The sequence below is a fragment of the Triplophysa dalaica genome, chromosome 24 (assembly GCF_015846415.1).
Source record: "Triplophysa dalaica isolate WHDGS20190420 chromosome 24, ASM1584641v1, whole genome shotgun sequence".
In the NCBI taxonomy this organism is placed as follows: Eukaryota; Metazoa; Chordata; class Actinopteri; order Cypriniformes; family Nemacheilidae; genus Triplophysa; species Triplophysa dalaica.
The window spans coordinates 10,689,013-10,712,414 of NC_079565.1; the positions used below are offsets into that span (position 1 = coordinate 10,689,013).

Sequence of the window (23,402 nt, forward strand, 5' to 3'; positions counted from 1 at the left end):
AACATTTTTTAATGACGAAATTGAGTCAATCATTCTGTAGCACTGCTCACAAAATTAATTATTTCAAATGTTAACTACTTCGCTACTTGAAATTGTTTACAGTGTAACCAACATACAAGGTTCACTGATCGTTGAACATCTTCATACACACGCATACAGAGACAATAATTCACGAGCCAGTCTCTTTCCTATCTGCATTGACCTAAAACTTCATGAACACATAAATTTTAACAGTATAAAAATCATTCAGTTATTGCAAACCACTATGATGGGCACAGTATCAATATTTTATCACAGCATCAGCAGTATTTCAATCATTTGTATACATTGTGATGGCCTACTGAAACACTTTCAAATATTCATATTAAAATAAAATTTTGTTATGATTTTATAATTCTGAAAGCATGTTAAATCGCTTCGATTCCACGTTTATTATAGTTTAACAAAGACCATGAAATATTTTGCATACAGCCAATTATTCAGTTGTTCGTTGGCTATTATGCAAACGCAAAGCTGTTCTGTCTGCCACATTCAATCTCAGAGAGGAATATTTCATAAGGCTCGATGGGTTTCACACATGCGTAACCATTCATTCTGTCCTCATCTGCCACAATTTCATGTCCTTGGGGTTAAAATACACAACTGACCTACTTAGCCAAACGAAAGCAACCTTCAGCTTTACTCTAGTAGGACCAAGAATAAAGGGAGACATGTTCAAAACAGACCAACGAAATTATGGCGAGCCAAAAAAGACACATCACTAAATTGACTTGTTGCCTGCCGGTGGGGTGTTTGGACGGTAAATCTTTACTCCACGGTTCCCGGTTACCTGGCACCTAACGGCCTACAGTAAGTCTACATCCGTTACGTCTCTTTGGACACTTCCTGGGTTCTCTATGCAAAACGACCAATGTAAAAGTGAGATCATAGTTCAGTGCTCCACTCGTGGCTAAGATATGGCAAGTTAATCACCTTATCTCCAGGAGATCCCTTGACACCCAATGTCAGATTTAACCAAGCAAGGAAGCAGAGTTACAAAAAACTGCTTACATGCAGAACAACACATGAACAATGCAAGTGTTGGGTTTCGTGACTGCAAACCAATCTAAGCACCTTAGCATGCAGAAAAAGAGACGGGAACAGACGATACGTACAGAGTAGAAGTAAAGTCTGTAAGCAGGTTCCTCATCCATATCCGAACCTGAAGTACTACCCATTTGCTTAGGGCACCATGTTACCCCCCTCGATGGCATCATCGCTGCACACACGGCCTGATTTCGACATCTGACAGCTGGACCAAAAATAGCCCCATGAGTGTGCGTCGCTTTGGGCTTCAGCAAGCTCGGACAAACCGGACGAAAGAGAGATAGAAGACTGTTTAAGGAAGACCTGCCGTCTTGGTTTGCACTCAACGTCTGAGAGAATCTGCAGCTATGGTTTTGCAGTCTTGTTGGCGTAGTTGTGCTGTACAGCTTGGCTGAATATTGGATGCATCTCTCTCTCTCTGTGCAGTCATGTGCACATGGCAGGCCGCCCACTTCACCAGCAAGTGCTGGAGGCGGCAGGGCTGCGCTTGTCAGCGCGTCTGCATTGGACGCGCCGCGGTCTCCGCGTCCGATTGGAGCTCAGCGGTGCCTTACTCATACGGGGTCGGGGATGTAAACAGAGACGGGCCAATGAGACGATCTGGCACAGCAACAGCCTTGAGCAAGACAGCTCTCTTGTAATATCAAGGCGATATTGAAAACGTTTACACCATTGAGGATTCAGGTCAGTACATTATTATTGCAATTACTATTCAAAACATTTTTAAGAGAACTACCGCTTACTTGCTTACTGGAAGCAAGTTATTTAATAAACAAATAACTGCTTCCTTTAAATGACAACAACACTAAAATAGATGACTGCTATTTTTACATTTTCACAGCCAATCGTTTTGTATTTTGTGCATTGTGAGCTGTCTTTCTGCATACTTTTATGCTTTGCAGTGAGTTACTAAATATATTTTTTATTTGACTTATCGTGAGAATTAAAATGCAATTAAACCATTATAGGTGCAGGCAGAGAAAGAAGAAGACTTCTTGCTAGCAGTTCCCAGTATAACACACAGCATGTGAAAGAACAGATGTCAAAGTAATAGTTGATTTAAAGGGATAGTTAATCCAAAAATGAAACTTCTGTCATTATTTATTCACCCTCGTGTCATTTTAAACCTGTATGACTTTCTTCGGCAGAACACAAAGGAAGATATTAAAGAATGTTGGTAACAAAACAACAACACTGACCCCCGTTGACTTTATATGGACACATTTCTCAAAATATCTTCTTTCGTGTTGCACAGAAGGAAGAGTCCTAAAGGTTTTGAACCACATATGGGGTAAATAAATGATGACTGAATGTTTTTTTGAAAATGTGTAAGTGATCAGAACATCTCTGTCTAAACACAAACAAACCATATAGAGAGCAGTTCTGAGAAATACTTGGTGGTAGTTAAAGTCAAACAGGATGCACATACCCATACTTGCAACAAAAGAGCTCAAAATTTTCAAAGAAACACAGCATTTAAAAGGTAACATGCTGTTCTGAAATATTACATAGAAAACTTCTTATCTAGAATATAAACCGAAGTTAACTGGAATTTAATAAAGAAATATGACAACACAATTTTGGACAGCAACGTTCTACTGTTTTAAGGTATCAAGCTACTTTAAAAGATAGGTCATTTTTACTATTAACATTATTTAACATAATTGCATTGCTTAACATAATGAAAATTGCAAATATTAAAGTGTCGGATTCTATCCAAAATCGAATGCTCACCCAGACCTGCCTGAAACACTTCATGTAACCACACCCCCACAAATCTACATTAGGTCGTGGTATGATTTGACTAAGACCCCCCAAATGTATACGCAAGTAAGGTGGGTGTCCCTGTCAGGACAATTGCTTTGGAACCTGATTTTCAAAATATGGTAAGAAGAGTTACATTTCCGTGACACGCTTGCGGTATTCAACCAATCACTACGCACTGGTTTACTGGCCAATCATAGCACACATCGCTTTCCAGAGCCAAGAGCTTTGTAAAAAATCTGAACGTTTCAGAGAGGCGGAGCAAAGAGGAGATACAAACATGCATGTATGTGGAAAATACAGCGTTTTTTAACCTTAAGTTGTGTACACATTAGATTACATCTAAAACAAACAATAATATTTGTTTTAGCCGTGTCCTTTCCCCTTTTAAAGCATAACATATATAGACCGCTCCAGTTGTTGTAAACAACGCTAGTCCAGAAGAATTTCCTGTTTTAGTTGCATAAACGTTCGAACAAAGTACAACAAACACTATGTATTACATGTAAGATTTGGAAAAAATACTACTAATACATAACGTAATAAAAATGAAACCGAAAGTGCTTCTGGCACAGTGTTTCCATCTTGCAAAGTGGTCTATAGCATACAATCCTGATATCAAATGATTATTAATTCCATGCAAGGAGGCACCGAGTTAAATATCTGCTGTATAATCCAAAATGTTTTTCTATGTAAAAGAAATAAATACTTAACAAACAAATTGAAATCTGTACGAAATCTACTTCGTCAGAATCATGCAGTTCTGCAGAAATATCAAGATGTGTATTGAATCAATATTCCATCATCGTTATTAAAACCACCAATAATTTGGGATTGGCCAAAAAATCCTATCTTGCAATCTCTGATATTATAATATGTTCTTTTTATACAGTACCTTATGTTACAGTATCTAGAAAAATATCTAGATTGGGTTGATGCAAAACTATGACTGGGTGTGTATTGACACACAGTTCATCAACCTCAAAAGACAACCTGATGACGTGAACTTCCATTATTCTCATGAAATATTATTACAATGTGTCTGACCAAAGTCAAAACTTTATTTGGAATAAATTCTAGAGCCTTTCTTTATGCATTAAACATAGAAAGCATTCATTACTTCGGCTTCAGATTACCAGATATTAAAATAGTCAATGTTAAAGTACAAATGACCCAAAAGCGTCTCGTAATATACAGCTATTTTGGTATGACCGCTGTTAAAACCCTGTTTTTTCCTTTCATGTGACGGTAACGTTGGCGTTAATATGGAAACTGTGGTTGCTATGGTGAATCTTGCAAGACAAATACTCAAAGATGAGTGACATGCGTAAAAACGAACGCACTTTCTACCCTGGCAACCTTATAGACATAACAGACTGATTCTCCACCCCCAGAACTCGCATATGATGCCCACAAATGCTGTTCAAGTAGACAGCTCACTGTGTTTCATGACAGATCACCTTAAGAGCAATGTTGATGGGCGTATTCCTGGCTTTCCCTCCTCCGTGAGACGACCCGGAGCTGTTACTGCCCGATCTGTCTCTCCCGTCTCCGCTCTGAGCCGACCTCAAACCGAGCCGGTGCTGCTGACCCGCGCCGCGCCGGCGACCATCGTGCCGGCTGTCCTTCGACATGAGCTCGGTGTCAAACGAGACCCTTTCAGGGGAGGAGAACTTAGCAACCAAGAGGACGAGAAATTAAACAGGCCTCCTCTTCTTTTACACGGATCATTGGCGGAACAGAGAAGAACTGTAGCGCCACCATCTGGACTGGAGGACGACAATGTTACCTGTGCAGAAATTGAGAGGGGTATGTCTGCACTCTGCATCCCTTTCAAAAGGAATTTTGGAATTTACTTTAAATCTTTAAGTAAAATTTAATCGAAAGTTGGAAGAAAATTATTTAAATTGTTTAGAGAATTTGAGCTATTAGAAGACCCTTGTGTTTAGTAGATTAATAGTTGTTTGCTTATCTTTGTTTTTTACTCTGTATTTTTCTTGTATTATTCTTGATTTGTTATTTTTTGTGTGTCCTCTCTTTTCCTTAAGACTTCTTATTTATTTGTGTATTTGAAGCATAAAAATGACGGTGAGCTTCCAATGGAGGCAGGAGCTCCAAAAACGACTCTAAGAAAAAAAACACTCACCATATGCTTAAATTTAGTGTAAAATATTAATTGCATTTGCAGTGTTTAATTTGCGAATTTGGAATGGTAAATTAATTCTATAGGCGTGTGGTACTTCATGCAGTGCTTGTTGCCAGTGGTGACTCCTATGTATGGAGTTTATTTATTCAGGCCCAAATTCGCGCGCATGAAAACCGCACGCGTGATTTAAGCGCGCAGAACAGTTCCACGAGCGTAAACACACCCTCGAGAAAGAGTATTTATGCTCCGCGAGCGCGCAGAACAGTATCCTTGCGAGTGCGCGTTTCAGCTCCACTTGCAAAAACTCAGTCTGCGAGGCTTTGACGAGCGCGCGCACGGTTCTCTCCATACTCTCGCAACTGCTCAACACTTGCTCGCTCGTTTAGTTGACTTTGGAGGCGGGACAATGGAAGATGTCTTCGCTCATTTGATTGGTCGGTTTTAACATGCACTCACCTACATGCAGTCACCTATAGATTACGGTCTTACTACCGAATGATTAGTGTATGACCTTACCTTAGCTATGTGTTAGTATTTTAAAAAGTGACATTTCGATTTCTTACATCTGTCAACAAAAATGATGCTATATAATATAGCAGTTAAACTAACCTATGTATGACCTATGTAAAAACATACTATTATAATATAATGAAATGTCTCCTGTAGCCGTTACATTTGAGTTATCTAATATCTGTTTACTGGCATAACCCATTTTAACATTTTCAAAACAAATAAAGCAAAACAAATTAATTATTTTAATTATTATGCATCATATTGTTATTTATAATAACTTGTACTTTGAGTTATACATTTGTAGCCATTTATTAATTCTCATTTTATAACAATTTTATGAAGATTATTAACAATACAAAAGCAATTAAGAATACAGATACCAAAGTATTTATTGCTAACTCTCCTGTCAAGATGCCAAATATGTAGATCCAACACCAAGGGCATACATAACACTGTAACCCAAGTTTAAAAACGGGACGAAGTATCGTGTTATGCCAAATTAAGACGTCTATACAACGTGATACATACCCATTTTACAAGCTCGCGAGTTTTGGAATAAACTCCATAGACTCCGCCTCCTTTTGGAGATTACCACCCGATTTTGGAGTCCACGCCCCGTTCTGGGCCAGGGATATGAAACTTGCCTTGATAGAAAAGCAGCCATTGTATTTTGGCAGGAACTTTTGTTATCGTTGTAATGTTGTGTAAGGTTATAACATTGCTTTTATAAATTGCGGTTTAAATACAAATGTTCTTATTGACGGTTTCATTGAACGCACGTCGCGCATTGCCCGAGGTTCACTTACAGTATGTGTTTGGTCATAATAAAAAAATATTTTAATTACATTAATATTTTTGTTGTATATTAATTGAAATTACTCAATAGTTGTGGATTCTTTGCAGAGGTCTACCGGAAGTTGAGTTTGGGCCACATAATGTTGATGCCACTGAAACCGTCTGTCTGTCCTTGTCTGATGAATAAAATGCACAAATCAGAAATCAATTTCTTAATTTTAAAAAAATATTTGTAACTTTTCTCTCCTGATATTTGCATAATTATGTATAGAAAAGAACTCTTATCTAGTCATTTCTGTAAATCAATCAATCAAGTTTGCTATTGACATAACAGTAAAAATTGAAACTTGCAAAGAAAACAACAAGAAATTGTTTCAATCTTTATGCTTTGAACATGCTGTTTTCAATGACTAACCTTTTTGTCTATATTCAAATGTACATTATCGAAGTGCAGTCCCCAATAAAGAATACAATTTCACTATAAAAGTCAACATTTGAGGGAAACATTCATATGAAATTATACATGATCTGAAAGGATTTGCCCAATGTGTGCTATAAAAGCTACACTGCAATACATTCATTGTATTCAGTACTATTGTAAACAAAGGCCTCATCATCATTCACAAAGAGACATTTTCAAAATCGCTACACAACTATTAAAATCCACTTTGCTGATATAGTGACCATTTGTGAATAGATGATTGTTTACACATATGGAAGAGCTGCCACACATTTCACTTATACACCCCAACTAAAATCTGTCTTGGTCCAACAATAGGCGTCTTTAAAATGAAATCTAAGTCTTGTAATTGACTTTTAAAGCAGATTTAATTCAATATAGTTCCATTTCATGAGCTTTGGAGTGATTATACGACAAAGTGACTCAAACAGATAAAACAAATGGGGTGTATGAACTGGAGCTATGCTGACAAGACTACATTCAACCACAGAAGAAAACATACAAACTAACAGTCAAGGCCACGTGACTCCATCCCAGCCAATGAGGGAAAAAAAAACTCTCATTCCAATTCATCTGGTACATTGAAATCATGTATTGATGTCCATAGAAATAAAAACATTGGGGTAACACTGAATGAAATGGAAGGTCTACCCTTCAGGAGGTAGGTAGAGCAGTACACGATAATCCCTAAAACAGTTTTCAAAGCAGGATTGCTGGAAAGACAACGGGAAAACACAGAATATTGCAAATATGCAGTGATTTAAGCTAGTTCGTGTGCTGGTGCTACAATTACCGGACACTTCAGAAAGAGACAAAGCATTATTTTCACAGAAAAGCATTTTTAAAGCACATACAGTATTTTACATTTTCGCTATACTTGTATATAAAAAACTAACTAAAAACAGAAAGTTCAACTCCCCAAACCAGGACTGACATGGCTAAATAGTATTAAACGGTCTGTAACCGAAAGCCACAACTAGAAAGAATCGCGATTTGAAATATACAATTCAGCATTATTGTTTTCTGTATGCTCCACGTGTGATGTGACTGGACAAGCAAGTACATTTTGCCAGATTACAAGCGAAACAGATAGGCCATTAAATATACATAAAACCTAGAGTAAAAAAATGAATAAAAAGCAAGCTTGTCTATGAAAAAAGGCCTTGCATAAAGGCATAAAGGAATGCATAATGAATTAAAACCAAAGGGCAAGTCATGTTTTACAAACTTGACAGGAAAAAATATATATGTACAAATGTTATATATACATATACACACATAATTGAATGTATATATATTTTAATTCAACCGGTCATGCCTGTTGAAGTAAGCCATTGGCCTGGGAGGGCAGAGGGTCCCCTTTGAGCACCAAAAGGAGGGACGCATGTCCATTTCTGCACAGCGCTTTACAATAAAAGTCCAATTCAGGCATTAACTCTACTCCAAGATGGATGACCAATCAAAAAAAATCGTCTTGCCTTAAGCTCCATAAAGGAGTGTGTATAGAAAACGTATGCATACATCAAGTCATTTGTTTTAAAACATCTTTTCAGATCCCCGCACCCCCCACCTAAGTAAAAGAACGCCGGTGAAGGCGAGTCTGTAGTTGAAATCCTTATGGCAAAGAGTTTGTGGCAAACTTTCCTGTCCCCAAGGTGTAAATCCCACACTGCTTAAAAACAGTCAGGTTGGCAAGAAATGTTCGTTTCAGGTAGCACTTGTTCAGTCTGGGGGTAGAAGGTCATGCAGGCGAAACCTCTCTCTTATGTATGGACGAACGTCCTCATTCTGTAACAAAAACACAAATTAACTGATTGAATGAAGAAGGACTAGATCTACAAACCAGCAATCCTGTAATAATAACAGATTAATGGGCAAGAACACTTTGGCTTGGACGTGGAAATAAAATTCGGTCACACTTCAGTATAGGGGGCAATTCTCGCCATTCACAAACCATTAACTACGACTTTTTCCCCAATAAACTCTGTTTGTTGCAAATTAATACCATGGTAGTTGTTAGGTTAAGGTATTTGGTTGGATTAGGTATGTATGGGTAGGTATTAAGAGTATGGTCATGTGGAATATGTGCTTTATAAGTACTAATAAACAGCTAATATGCCAATAATAAATACTTAAGTAAATACTTAACAGGAACATATTCGTCCTACAAATGGTTTACTTGTTGTTGCTTCTACACATTAAACCGAGATAATAGTGTTTTTCTCTTGGAAAAGCATCACTCATAAACCTTAAAAGCAGCACAAAACAGACACAAGACACACATACCAGTTCTACCAGCTTCTCCAAAAACGGCACCAGCTTTAGAAGCTCATTGTCATTCCTGTCCACGAACCAACTCTCAATGGGGATCCCATTGGAAAGCTGCAATAAGAGAGTGCAGAACATCCCAAGCTTTACACAATTAACCCTCAACACATCCATGAAGGTTAAATAATGATCATTCCTCCACTACAGCAGTAACTACATTTATATTTATGCACTATGCAGTGGCTTTTAGTGTATTCAAGCCATATAATTTATTAGTATGTGTATTAATCAAGAATGACTTCTGCACCATCATCTACAAGTTGACCTATAGGAACTGTCAAGAACTTAAGCAATATTCACAAACCTGATAGGCAAAAGCCTGAGGTGAGTTGTCAATGATCACTGTCTTTGAGAGATCTCTGCCAAGGATGTTAAGGTCTTTGATGTAGTTGCCTTGGACGCATACACAGTGTTCGCGGAACAATCTATGCCTGTGAAGAGAAATACACAGGGCTTACAAACAATGAACATATTACAACTTGTGACATTTAATGACACACTTGTTCCAAATCAAGGGATGCAAACTTATCAGGGTGAAAAAAGGTGACACTGATGCGAAACCTCCAATGCTATAATATATATATATATATATATATAGTCATATTTTTTATATAGCTATAGACAAAACTACATAACTTATTACTATTTCCATTTCATATTATTCAGTGCACATAATCAGAATAGTCCATAGTCTGTTAAAAGTGTCTAGGATGGACAACCATGAAGAGATGATTTTAAAACCAGACAGGTCAACATAACCTGAAAACTGGCTAGTGATTTGACATCGTTACCACAACATCTGGACATGATTACCATCATTTCATTTTGACCCAAAATGGCGAATTTGGCTAAATGGTGACAAGTAGGCATCCTATCGGGCGAGACATCTTGCATTTATTTTAAATGTTAAGCAATCTAATAACATAGATTCAACATTTGTTAAAATACAGCACCAATGATCATTCATGTGACAGGAACTGACCTAACCAACTGTTTTTTGGGATCCAGGATGTTCAGCAACTTGTCAGCATACACCTTCTTGGAAGCAGTAAAGAGAATGATCTGTGGATACAGATCGACAGGGGGTTTATAAAGTAGTTGATTAAATGTAGTCAACATGTTAAAATGTAGCCAACACAACACATATACTATGCTGTAAAAAGGGACCAAAATACATTTTTGTGAGTCTTAAATTTAGTAGAGTATAGGGAAAATCCTATTGTGGCAGTTATGTACAAAACACAGGACACCACAAGAAACAAAAATTGTACAAAACACCATTTACAATAAAATGAAGGAAAAAAAACTGTTACCTCATAAATCTGAGACATGCGTTCCAAGAACTCTCTAAAGAAAGGCCGTAACCGAACGTAAACCTTTGAGAATTAGAAATGAATCACCGTTACACACACTTTGGGAAAGTTAGACACTTCATTTGTTACTACCAGATGCAGACATTTTCTCCCATACCTGGTAAATTACATCTTGGAAAAGTACAGGGAAGGTCAGGGCTGCATCCTCCAACTCATTTAGGCTGCAGTGGACCAAAGTCTCATCCTGTAAGAGGACGACAGTGGAAACTCAATTCTAATTGGATAACGTATCTATAAACAGGAGCTTGCATCAACCAATAACAGGTAGAGAATTTAAACCAGGCGTACTAAATCCAAGACGAGGGAGAACTCGGGTGTGCTCCTGGTTTTCAGAGGGAGCGCTGGTTTACGGGTAAGCTGCTCCTCGGTCAACGGTGGCACGTGTTTAATGAAGAAATACCTGCAAGGTATGTTCAAAGCAATCAGCTACCCATTGTATATATTTATATATATTTTTTTGTGTACTATTAGGTTGTGTTCACTCACGGGTCAAAAACTTCCCACTCTTCTTCGTAAGTTCCTTCAGGAGGAGGCGATGGGGGGACGTCAGGGTAATTGCTGTTGGATCCTACAGCTAAATAGGAGTCAAAGGAGGACAAAGATCTTTCATTCACTGAGAAAGGTTTTAAATGATCAACTCAAGTTTATAATTGTAATAAAAACAGCGCAAAAACATAAAACAGACACTCACCAGTGAGAGGTGGCATATCGGACTCTGTGACGATGTCTCCTTCCTCCACTGTCGTGTCTGCATGAGGCAGCGTTCGAGGGTTTAGTGCAGGGTCAAAGGTCAGCTCTCTACCATCAGTGGTAGTGCTGGTAAGGGTTTCCTCAACCTGCTCCATGTCAAGCTGCTTTACGATTTCTTCAGCCTCCACCGCCTGGCCTGGGGAGTCAGAGCCTGCCGTAGCTGGAGGATGATCAGGAGTCAGGCATGGGTAAAAAAAGTCTACATATCAAAAGGTGCTTTATGAAAGGACAAATACAGTCATTGGGTGACAAGTGATATCACAAGAGCTTACCGTTTTTGTTGGCTGGTGAGAAGAAGCTAAATACAGGAGAGAAGATGGTTCCCAGGAGGGTAGTGCGGGTAGGACTGTTTGGAGGCTCTGCCTGCACCTCCAGCTTACCGTTGGGCTTCACTGGTTTACTCTGACCTGTCATGGTATCTGAGCAAAAGAATATGAAAGCCAGTTTTAATGCAAAATGAAATGCCATTTACATAGCAAGGTCTTAAAACTTAAGTAGAAAAACATTTTGACTCGTTTGGTGCATGAAACATTGACTTCATCATAAAAAGAGAGCTACAGCTTGCCTCCATTGACAGGGCCTTTCCTGCGAGTTCTGGGGTTGGCTCTGCTGGGCAGATTTCCACCGGTCGGAGTGGATGTGATCAGATTACTGTCCGAATCACAGTCTACACGGCTCCTTTTAGCAGGAGTGCACTGCTCCACCTGACATTTAGAAACACAACTGAGATCAAACTGCGCAAATCCATCCCCAGCACGAGTGACAATCAAAGCACAATCCTAACCTTGACCGCATTGCCTCTGATGAACCGTTTGATGGTGGAGAAAATTCCTGTGTCTCGTTTCTGCATCTTGGCGTCTTCTGAGGCCAGACTGTGTTCCACCTCGGAGTGCTTCCTCTTGGTCTTGGCGGTCCGGGCGGACGGGGTGGTGCTCCGCTGCTGAGATGCTTTACGCACTCTCAGCCTCATTGTCCCAAAAGTCACATGTAAGACTGAAAAAAGACAACATCAGTCAAGAACCACAATGAGTATTTCATTGAATATATTCTGACTGTCATAAATTTCAATATTGCCAAATTAATAACGCCCAACGTAGGACATTCACATGTCAGCACGGCTGTTAAAGTGGGAAATTCCATTTGTGAGATCAGTCATGGCAACTCAAGGAAAACAATCGGATCCCTCCCCTGCTGCTGTTTGACAAGAAAGGTCTCCCCAGCACCCTACCGCTCTCTTCTCCAGTGTCACAAAAAGAAGGGGAAACAAATAAGCATAACCCTGGACTACTGAAGCCTATGAGGGGTTAAAGCTGGGGAGACCTGACCTTGCTCTGAAGTAGCTTTGAATATAGAACAAAAAATATTAGATATGATCAGATATAATCAATTAATTTTATTACTTGTATTTGCTATAATTATTGTTGTATTAATATCAGATTTATAAATTATGAAGCACAACCTGTAACTAAGTTTACAGTTAACTCCTATAAACAAATGTTGTAAATAAAGTAACTATTATTTTTTAACTCTTTAACATTAATTATTTTTATACATTTTTAAGCAAATAATTTTACCACCATTTGGAACATCTGACAGCTAAATTATATATATATATATTTTATTTTAATAACATTATTCAATAAAGTTATTTGCTTAGTTCTTTGACACAACCTAGAAAAGCATATTTTTTATCATATTTATTGATATTTATGTAGTTAAAAAACGAAATATAGTTAATTTAATTCTAATTTGTTAATGTTAAGTCACTGTAATTTATGTGCTCTCGGAAATGCGATAATTTGCATTAGTGGTGACCCCAAATAGTCTCCAATCTCACAATCTTCGCAGAGGTGTTATGAGATGGGGATAATGCTTAGCAGACGCGCATTTGAGCACAAGGTCTGGCTATGACCCTGCGCAGCATGGCGTCTCTCCACATCTTCTGTGCTATGAGACCTGCAAAGAGAAGCAGCACCTTCCGCACGCACCCGCAGATGACTCTCAAATGAATGTGTACACCATTTCCAAACATTTGTCACTTACTGAATGTTTGGGCATATAAAGATGAATTAACACTTTGTCAGTAAATGCACATGGTTCGTTACTTAGACTGAACCTTGCGCTGCATGATACAAAAAATACAAAGTAATATAACCAAAAATTGCCGCATACAGCAAGCACAGATTTTCAAAACTTGTCATTCTCACCACTAAAAAGCAAGCGTGCGTGTCAGGAGGACGAAGAAAGAATGCACATGAAAAAAGGTGAAAGGGACTGTTTAAATGGTAAGATGCTTTATTGTATTCCCCCTTTACATGCGGTAAATAAAGTACCCTGATTTGTATTTCACTGGTAATGAAGTTGCTCAATTCATGTTTGTAAAAAATTAATGAATTATTATCGAGCAGTTTTGAATAGATCTGGTCTAGTATTGTATGGCTCAACATTGTTACAGGATGTTTAAGGAGAATTTCCATTCATTTTACTATTTGTGGTTTGTGTTTTGAATATATGTCCCGCTGCAATTCAGATGTTTGCCTTAAGACATTCATTTTGCACATTGTGACTTGAATCTGGCTTAATTTTTTTTATTTATTTTGTATTTATTATAAAGATATATTCTGTTCTAATCACAATTCTGTAAATAAAACTTTGATTGTTTTTAGGTGCATCAATGTTGCGCTGCAATTTGCTCTGTAACCTTGTTAACCACCAGGTGTTGTCCACACACACAAACACACTACTATAGGCAGGATGTGCCAATTCTGATTCTACAATGTAAATCCTTAAGCCCGATTTTTACTTCTGTGTTACAGACCTAGACCGTAGCCACAGGCACGCAATGACCACTAGGCTTCAGTCCACACGCGTGTTGCTTGTGTAACCAAGACAAGAGCCGACGAAGAAGCAACTAGTTTGAGAAGCATTAGCATTGATAGCAGCAAGTAAACAGTCACGTTTGTTGCAGATTTGAGATGTTAAAGAGTACATAACATGAGATCATGAAAATTAAATTTAATGCAGAGTGTAATTTTGTCGTGTTTGAATGAAAGCAGTGTGCCAAGTTGTAAATCCGAAGGTGAATGAATAAAGTTATTGGCTTGGAAAAAAGGGAGTTGACTCTGAATCACGGAAACGAGTTGTCGCTAGATAGATTCGCAAACCGCCAAGGATGTACATCACTACATATAGTCCCTGCCTACATTTTGCCTGGACTGCCCGTGAAAACTTCACTCTTCTCCCCCAAACACTGTAACTCGTGAGCTTTGTTCGCGGTAGACCCATCACATCAGACCTGACCATCTGAAAAATCCCATCAGACTACGCCAGTGGAAAGGAGGGGATTTGACAGATGAATCTTGGAATGAATCATTTGAGAGTCAGTCAAGATGTAAGATAAGAATAAATGCATATTATAATGAAAGTGTTTTTACAACTTCTATGTACATAAACTTGCTGTTGGACACTACATAAACCAAAAAATCTTTAGTTATGTACTCTTTAAATACAAAAGCACAAATAATTTACTTGGATAATTAATTCGGAAATGCATCTGAGTAAACATGACACTATCGTGGAGTTTTATGACATGAGGGAGTGGTTCAAATAGAACAATCACAGCGATTGTGGTCCGCGTAGGTCCGACGCAGAACCATAAATTGGGCTTTTTTCAAGGACACCCCTAATTCACGTTTAGATTTAGTTACATTTAAAGTATTTAACAAGATTAAAACATTAATGTTTACTAATTATTTAATAGCATTAAAACATTACAAGTATCTGCTATCATTAAAAGCAACGTCCAATAAATTATTTCGGGGTTGAAGTGGGAATTATCGAATTTCTGAGAGCATGTGAAGGCAGCATTAATGTAAACAGACAACTCTGGATATAAAAAATATATGAAATGTTAAAATTTACAGCAACCTAGATTAATAAGAGCTAAACAAGTAACGTTTGTTGTTGCCTTGTGTTTAATAATGTAGTCAACGTCAACACATGTAACTTTATAGAAGTTTTTAAATAACTTTATATAAAATTTTAAATAAATAAAATTGCAAATCTGCAGGTTGTCTATTGGCAATGGCATCTCAAAGATTATTATATAACATCTGAAATGCTGAGGGCAAGATAATCTACAGTTAATGGCGTGAAACAAAACGTTAACAACACCATTGAGAATGCCACACTGCAGTCTCAATCTAATTTGTAGTGAAAACACAAGTTTGATATACATTGCTATTATTAATGCCAAAATTCTGAGAAATAACCAGGTGGAGATTAATATAAACGAAAATGTAATGATTTATTTCTAAAATCTATTTGGTATGTAAAAGAGAGAAGAAAAAAACATGTGAAAGACTTCAGGTTGCGTTCCATACTCGTGTTAGAAGTGGGCGGGGGTGAAACATGTCTCCATCACCCGCTTCTCTGTTCAACCAAAACAAATGTGGCTTTCATTTAGCCCGTCAATCTCTTCACATAAATATTAAAAGCTCTAAATTATATTATATTTACGAATCAAAGGAAACATCGTTAGAAAAATCCATGTTTGAGCATTTAGCAGAGCTCCCGCCTCCGAGCTACAATATTAGCTAAAAATGGTCGCGCTCAAGTTAGCCAGCAAATCAATTAGCCGTTTTGACAACTAAAGAATTGAACAGCTGACAATGGTTGTCTCACAATTTTCCCGCCGACGCTGAGCCACCCAAACCCACGTTTACACATTTAAACATGTCTAATTTTAATGTTATTTGCGTATGATGGCGTTTGTAACACTAGCGGCTAAAGCTAACAGATGACTTGGAGGTTGTCCACGACACCCGCGCTCTGCGTCTCGTAGTTCGAGCACATAAATACACAAATATATCCTTAAATAACATTATTAATTGTAAATAGAGTTTTGTATGAATACGTCATGCCGCAGTTGCACCGTGTTTCATTAATTTGCACGAACAACATGTTCACGCACACAGAGGGGGGCGAGTCATGAAGACGCGAGATTTCAAAGCGCGCCGATGCGACCGTGGCGTAGGGTTAAATATTTATTTTGCCTGATTGTGGTCCAAACAGATTCGGTTAAACACTTACATGACAAGGGTCGCAACGGCACGATCCAGAGATGGTTGTGGATCTGGCCACAGACGCTGAAGCGGCCCGCGCGGGTGTCAGTCGTTGAGTTCTTCGCTGAGTGTGAGTCACAGAACGGCGGACAGATCTTCTACAGCTGCACGGGACGCCATTTCCCGCCTCCTCTCAGAGGGATTCTCACGAAGTACCCGGATAACGCTTAGCGCAGCGCGCATGCGCTAACATTTTGGAGGGAGGCTTTCGACTTCTCGCGGCGCTGCCCTTACCGTTGAGAACCCATCGGTGTATGACATCAAAGTCACGCGAGAGTATACATTCTCGTTGAGTTTTCAAAACTGAAAAATAAAAACAAAGGAATTGATGTAATTCTCATAAACTAGGCTTCATTTACTCATTATATGAATTAAAACAATATTTCAAAAATAAAGAGGCATGGCTCTGGATTCAATATAAATGTAAATTAAATTCATATTTAAATGCGCTTTTGTCTATTTGGTTTGGTCAGTCAAACTAGTAATTTATGCATAAGGATTACATTTCAAAACAAGCATGATATAATAACTAAATAACACGTGTTTATGAACAAACCCTTATATATGTGTTTCCAAAATAAACACACTCTCTCATCTTCTCATATTCTGGCAAACTTGTTTTTTAACAAGGCGACCTAAAATCTCTGTAAAAGATGGTATTTTTTTCTTCTTTAGATAACATAAAATTTGTGGCCACATGTGATGGACTGGCCATCTATGCAGGGTGAGCCAGCCCTCCCTGTGACCCTCGCCTGCACTGGATTTGAAAAATGGCTTTTTTTACAATGGTTTTAAAGAGAAAGAAACACAGATGCAATGAAGTCCATTATTTATTTTTTATATGATTAGTATGAAACACTTTCAAAATGTCGTTTTAATGATCATTGATTTTAATGGTCGTTATTTATGCATGCTATTATTTGCCATAGGCTAAAAGCTATTATATAGGCATAATAAAGGCAATTTAAATCAAAACAAAACGGTTCAATTCAATATCACTGCATTCACAACAATGCTTCTCTTAATGCTCTTAGACATCGACTACTAGAAATAAACAAGCTCCTATCTGGGCCCTTAAGACACAATCTAAGCATTTGTTCCATTAATGTGATAAAAGTTCCCATGGTTTTCTCTATTTCATCCCCAGATGCATCATCGTCCGGTATGGTCCTGGTCCTCCCCAAACTCCCCTTAAGATTGAAGAGGACCAAAGTCACATCATGTTGGGCATCAGCACATATGAAGGCAACTATACAAATGATCAGAACTTCATTTGTACTCACTTGAGAAGGCCATGCCAATACAGGTGAGGCATGACATCGGCTTTCATGTGGTACATGATCCTGCTTTCTTTACTTTGGTCCACAGGAAAGGTTTCTAGCGGCTGGCCGTCATAATCAAATTCTGCCAAGATGACGGTGTTGTAGCTTGTGACCAGTGGGCATGAGGTGTAGCCATCATACTGAGGAATTAAGTATTTTGCAATTATTATTATATTTTAAATATTAGTAACAATTCAATTTAGTTTGTGTTATTTATGTTTTTAGTAAACCTGGCTATTCTCATAATAGCATCCTATTCAATTTAGATTGTTTGGCCACCCCCCACTGGTACATACTTTAAGAATACTGGAAATGGATTGGGAGGGGAAATAATCAAATCTTATAATAAAATCAGCATGTATGTGACCTACAAAGTTTATATATATAACAAACTTACCATCTTGTCTGGTGTCTGTTTCTTCAGAATTCTGCTGACAGTTCGGTCAAGCACAGAAGACTGTGCAGCTGTAGACAAATATAACCAAAAATGATCTTACTGCTCATCATATTTTGTCTCTCACCAGACAAATCTGTTCCCATCAATAGTGCAAAGGAAATCACCTCAAATGAAGATACTAAATGCTGAAATTGATTTCAACAAAATTTATTTGTAGGTTTTTATACCTATTGCTGCCGCCGTTTTGGATGTGGGCAGATTGGTGCAATCTCCGATACCAAATACATTGGCATACTTTTTATGCTGAAGAGTGTGTTTATCTATGTCCAACCAGCCGGCCGCATCGTCCAGTGAGGAGCCTTTCAGCACTGCAGGTGGTCCCATCGGAGGTGTTACATGGAGCATTTCATACTACGACCCAAACCGTATGTGAGACACCCAATCTACTGTAAATTTAAAACAACTGTTGTTGTTTTTTATTTAACAGTGGCTACCTTGATAACGTTTGTTTCTCCAGGCTTATCAAGATTCTCAAAAACAGCTTCTTGTTCGTCCGCCCTGACCTCGATTAGGTTTTGTCTGAGATTTACATTTAGGTCCCGTTTCTTCACAATCTCCCACAAAGCGTCAGCATATTTTTTGACACCAAACAGCACTGGCAAGGAGGTGTTGAAAAAAATATTGGCTTTGGACCTTTTTCCTGTCTGAAAATTAAACAAAACATGCTCATTGGTTATGTCATCGGAGAAGAAGAGAATGGTTGAAATGTCTAAATTAGTCTAACATGAATCAAATTTTATCCTTATTTTTTATGAAATGTTTACCACTAAAAAATGTTTTCCTAATCGTCACACCTTTCTCAGGAAGGCATCTGAGAGATACATGATCTTTTGAGGAGCTCCTGCACATTTCACAGGGGTGTTCGGGAAAGTGAATAATGCGTTGCCCTCCTTAAAGTTCTTCAGTGCGTCCCAGGTCTTTTCCACTGTTTGAAGTGAGTAGTTCGAACCGATTTTGGGATGCTTAAAAGCTTCCGGCAGACCTTTGATCTGTAACGAGCAGATGGTTATCATTTTCACTTATCAAAGTAAAAAATTGTTCTTTTGAAATCTCGGATGTCCTAATTCACTGTTTTTCAGGAAACCGAAAAACACTGTACTTTTTAAATGATTACATACTGTGTTGTCAAAGACGAGCATTTTTTAGCATATTTTATGCGACTTTTCATTGGCTAGATATTTACAAAACCCAGCAACAAACATAAAGGCTGACTAATAATAATGATTTATAGCAAAACATAAAAAACACCAAATATGGATACAAGGTTTCAGAAGGACACCAGCGAAATGTAGCTTCACATCTGTTATTTGAGTGTGTCAACAGGTACAGTGTTAAATTTCTCTGCATACACTATCGTACAACGTAGTTATTAAACTTGAACTTTGACCTCAAATCTGGCAGACATTTAATTATCGCTAGCGATAATAAAATGTTAACTTCCTAGACTGATGTGGCAACAATCTGATACCACACCCAAACCTTTGCCATAAAACCAAGAATGTTTCCTGTTGAACAGCATATTCTCATCCCAACACAGGTTTGATCACTGACCAATCATTTTTTAAATCAATAATTCTCAACGGGGGGCGGTTGACTTCCAAGGGGGCCTAAAGATGATGAATATTTTAAAATGAGGTAAAAAAAAAAGTAATACAATTTTTATAAGAGATCTTTATTATAATTTGGCCATTTTTATAATGAGTAAACGTTTTTCAAGTTAATGTATAGGTCTAAAGTATTTCATTGAGTAGAATTTGTGAGTTTTAGTGAGACGGAGGGGGTTGTTTGAATATTGTTCAATACAGGGGAGGGGCAAAAAGTCAAAAAGGTGCTGTATAGACCTTATGATAATAAAACAAATGCTGCTGTTCATACCTTCTCATAGTGAAGCTCAAGACCAAGAGCTACAATCAGATAGTCATAGGAAATCTGTGGAAAAAGGAATGTAAACTTGACTCTCATGGAGATTTTTTTTATACTTTTGCAGAACAAAACCCTAGTGTTTTTAGACAGTTTTTAAGCAACATCTCATGTAGCTTCATATCTAAAGTTATATCTACTGTTAAACATAAATTACGTTACAATCACACGCCTTCAGGCTTCAACAAAAAACCCTTTTCACTTCAAGTGATGCATTTCACTTTTTCGTGACGCATTTCTTTCGACTCTAATCCTATGCAGAAAAAACAAACCTTAATATTTCTTTATAACAGCAAATGGCATTCAGCCACACTTTAATCCCATAATTATCAGTCTCATTACTTTCGCATACCTTTTTTCCAGAGTCTGTCCGGACGGTGTTGTTCTCAGGATCAAACTCGGCCACTTTGGACTTGACCCACTTTACACCTGAGGGTATCACGCTAGCTGTCGGTCGTCCGGAGGAAGCGACACTTTTAGCCCCTGCACCAACTAACGTCCATATAGGCTGGTAGTAGTGCATCTACAACAGAGTAAAAAGTGAATTAACCGTAATGTTTAAGGTCAATTTTTTATTTTTTATTGAGACACTTTAAGCATTAGACTGAACAAAATCTAATTTGCTTGTCATGTGCATGTATATACAGTATGTTCACGTATGTAAATGTCATCGTGACGGTGCATGTGTAGTTAACAGGAACTTGTTTAACCTGAATCCCAGTACGTGACATCTGATGCTTCCAGAACACCAGGCTTAAACAGTAGGGGTCTCTTAAAGGGACAGTTCAGCTAAATATAAATCATCTACTCACCCTCATGTCATTCCAAACCTTCTTTTAATAAACAATAAAGGAGACCTTAAGTGAGCACAGTAAATGGTAAAGGGCACCTTGATGCGGCATACCTCACTGGGCTCCACGATGGCCACGTTTTCCGCACCGACCTTTCTTTTTATACGTGCGGCCATCGTTATGCCACCGCTCCCACCACCAAGTACTAGAACTTTATAGTGGTCTTTAGAGGCCAAGCCACAGCTGGTGTGAATCTGTGAGTTAAGCACATAGAAAAGTCGACCGTACTGCTTCAACTGCAGCATCTGTGGACGAACAGAGCCTGCCATGGCCTGAGATTATGTACTAAAACAAGAGAAGAAGAAATATGTTAACATGTTCTGCAACCAGCAGAGCGCATAAATGAGCAAACGTACATGCAAGGAAAGGATTTAAACAGTTAAATGCACGTAAAAAAAATTGACAACCCCATTGTAAAATTCCGCTATATCCTGCTGATAGATGAGGTTGTGGGCTCCCATATATACTGATATGCTCCAAAATACTGCACAGTAAAATCGCCAGTGTGGATTATATATATTTGGCTGTATGTAGTATACTCTAGTGTTTACTAGAGTAAACTGTGGCAAAATTCCCAGAGATTGCTAGTGTTTTTGAACCTAACCATAGTGAATATTCAAGTATTTTCTACACTATTTAGTTTATCAATTTACTATGGTTAATACAGCAAAAAATTATAATGAAAAAGTGTAGTTTACTATAGTAAATACAACAGGTGTCGTAATATCAACTGTGATATCAAGACCATAACTATTGATATCAGGTTGATACTACATATTACTGCTTTGTTTCTAAAACCTTGTCTCCACGATATTGTGATTTTTATTTTTCATGAAATCATTAGTTAGTCACCCTTTAAGTTTCACTTGGTTTTTGCAAATATCTAACAAAAAAGTTTTAAAAAGTGCTTGTCGACTTGGACAGCACAGTATTATTTTCCTGTTTCCTGAAAAACTGTGAATTTGAACATTCAAGGTTTCGGAAGGACATATACTACCCTATAATTCTTATAGTGATTCTTAAGTAAAAAATAGTTACATGAACTAAAGCAACAATGAATTTTGATATAGCTTTATTTATTTATTTTAAAAAATGGATATTATTTTGGCCACGATAAACGTCTATTACTGTGACAACCCTACTAAATGCTAAAGTATACAACTAATAAACTTTATAGCATTGTCTTATCTTAAGACTAACATTTTCTGATCATTTTATAAACGACTGGAAGTAGAGAATAAATATTATTATAATAATTCATGGTTTAAGTCTTAAAATAAGATATTGCTGAATAATAATTGATTCATAATTGTTAAAACCAAACAAAAGTATTATTTTTTCATGAAAGGTTACCACATTGGCTTAAGGCTGAAATACACTACAAGACTCAGATTTTGCTCCGATTTTCAGTCTGCAGATTTGATCATTTATTGTGTTTCTATCTGAAACTTTCAAAAAGTCTACAATGATGTCTTGTTAAACTGTTTAGATTTTAAAAGTCTTGTAATGTGTTCAAGCCATAAACACAATAATCTACAGCTGGAGTAATATACTGTGGATAACAATATTATAATTTGTCTTTAAAAACATCCAAAACACCCAATCTAAATAAGTTTGCATTATTTTAGATCATTTAGTCATTTAGTTTACATGCAAATGAATAAAGAATGAATGGTATTCTACACACACAGATTACACTGCGTACATGCATCTACTTGCCCTTGTCCTCTCAAAACTGTAATACACACTTACAGACAATGTTTACTGCGACAGTTACTGAGTCATGACACCTTGCATAGTCCGGATGCTTAAAATCTCGTACGCTCCTCATTTAGATGACCTTTAAAAGCTTCATAAACCCCCAAAAAGATCTCCGAAATAGCAGGGTTTATATTTTTACACGCATTTATGGACATGTCTGGGGAGCATTTAAATGTCTAGGTAGGGAGCACACTAGGTTTTGAGACAAAACCTATACAATCAGAATGTGCAGTCTAATGTTTCCCTGTAACTTTAACAGGAACATGTAAATTGACGTTGAAATACAGGCTACATGAAAACGTGGAAACACGGTGTGCGTGAAAAGCGCAGGATCCTATCGTGGTGCCATAACTAAAATGAAATGTCGTTTACCTTTCATAAACCGCGTATCCTTAGCACGATGTATGTGCAAATGCTTATTATAACACATATCGAGCAGTTATTTCACAATTTAAAAACACACTTACCGGAGTCGTTCCGCCGTCTGACACACAAACCTGTGACTGTTACAGTAAGCGATAACCGTGACGCTTAATGCGTGTTTTCCTGTTTGACGTTACGTTTGACGAATGTGCTTTTACTGTTCGACACTCGTGCTACCTTTTTATGTGCCTGTATTTAACCTCTACTTGTGTTATTTGTCGCATCATATCATGCCATGTTTCTTTAGAGGGTAGTACAATGTGAAATGCAGGAACTTTGTGTGCACGTACGACACAAAACACAACTAGACTGTATAAAACAAGGAATGAC

General features: G+C 37.7%; 3 protein-coding genes across 6 annotated transcripts in view; all 3 read right to left on the bottom strand.

Annotated features, from left to right (window-relative positions):
• Positions 1-6,483, bottom strand: part of scaper (S-phase cyclin A-associated protein in the ER) — a 111,189-nt gene extending 104,706 nt beyond the window's left edge. Inside the window, exon 1 of one of the 4 annotated variants that reach the window (XM_056739901.1) lies at positions 4,311-6,483. In XM_056739901.1, the coding sequence (XP_056595879.1) occupies positions 4,311-4,484 (174 nt within the window). In that variant the 5' untranslated portion in view covers positions 4,485-6,483. Of the gene's footprint in view, positions 1-1,154; positions 1,463-4,310 lie in introns of those variants that run through there. The other 3 variants (XM_056739903.1, XM_056739902.1, XM_056739904.1) reach the window with 3 other exon arrangements.
• A 630-nt stretch (positions 6,484-7,113) lies between these two features.
• ctdspl2a (CTD (carboxy-terminal domain, RNA polymerase II, polypeptide A) small phosphatase like 2a) lies at positions 7,114-16,645 on the bottom strand. Its single transcript, XM_056739905.1, has 13 exons — positions 16,307-16,645; positions 12,000-12,208; positions 11,781-11,919; positions 11,488-11,634; positions 11,157-11,375; positions 10,952-11,039; positions 10,754-10,865; positions 10,563-10,649; positions 10,406-10,468; positions 10,075-10,154; positions 9,397-9,523; positions 9,051-9,146; positions 7,114-8,552 (listed from the first exon to the last, which is right to left on the bottom strand). The coding sequence occupies exons 2-13, from the start codon at positions 12,183-12,185 to the stop codon at positions 8,487-8,489; spliced, it is 1,410 nt and encodes a 469-aa protein (XP_056595883.1). The 5' UTR covers positions 12,186-12,208; positions 16,307-16,645; the 3' UTR covers positions 7,114-8,486.
• Positions 16,646-17,155: 510 nt separating this feature from the next.
• On the bottom strand, positions 17,156-23,365 carry sqor (sulfide quinone oxidoreductase). The gene is made up of 10 exons (XM_056739906.1): positions 23,117-23,365; positions 20,942-21,173; positions 20,390-20,560; positions 19,993-20,046; positions 18,912-19,106; positions 18,552-18,761; positions 18,285-18,468; positions 18,058-18,125; positions 17,622-17,800; positions 17,156-17,528 (listed from the first exon to the last, which is right to left on the bottom strand). Exons 2-10 carry the CDS (start codon positions 21,155-21,157, stop codon positions 17,471-17,473), a joined length of 1,335 nt encoding a protein of 444 aa, XP_056595884.1. The 5' UTR covers positions 21,158-21,173; positions 23,117-23,365; the 3' UTR covers positions 17,156-17,470.
• Positions 23,366-23,402: the final 37 nt, after the last annotated feature.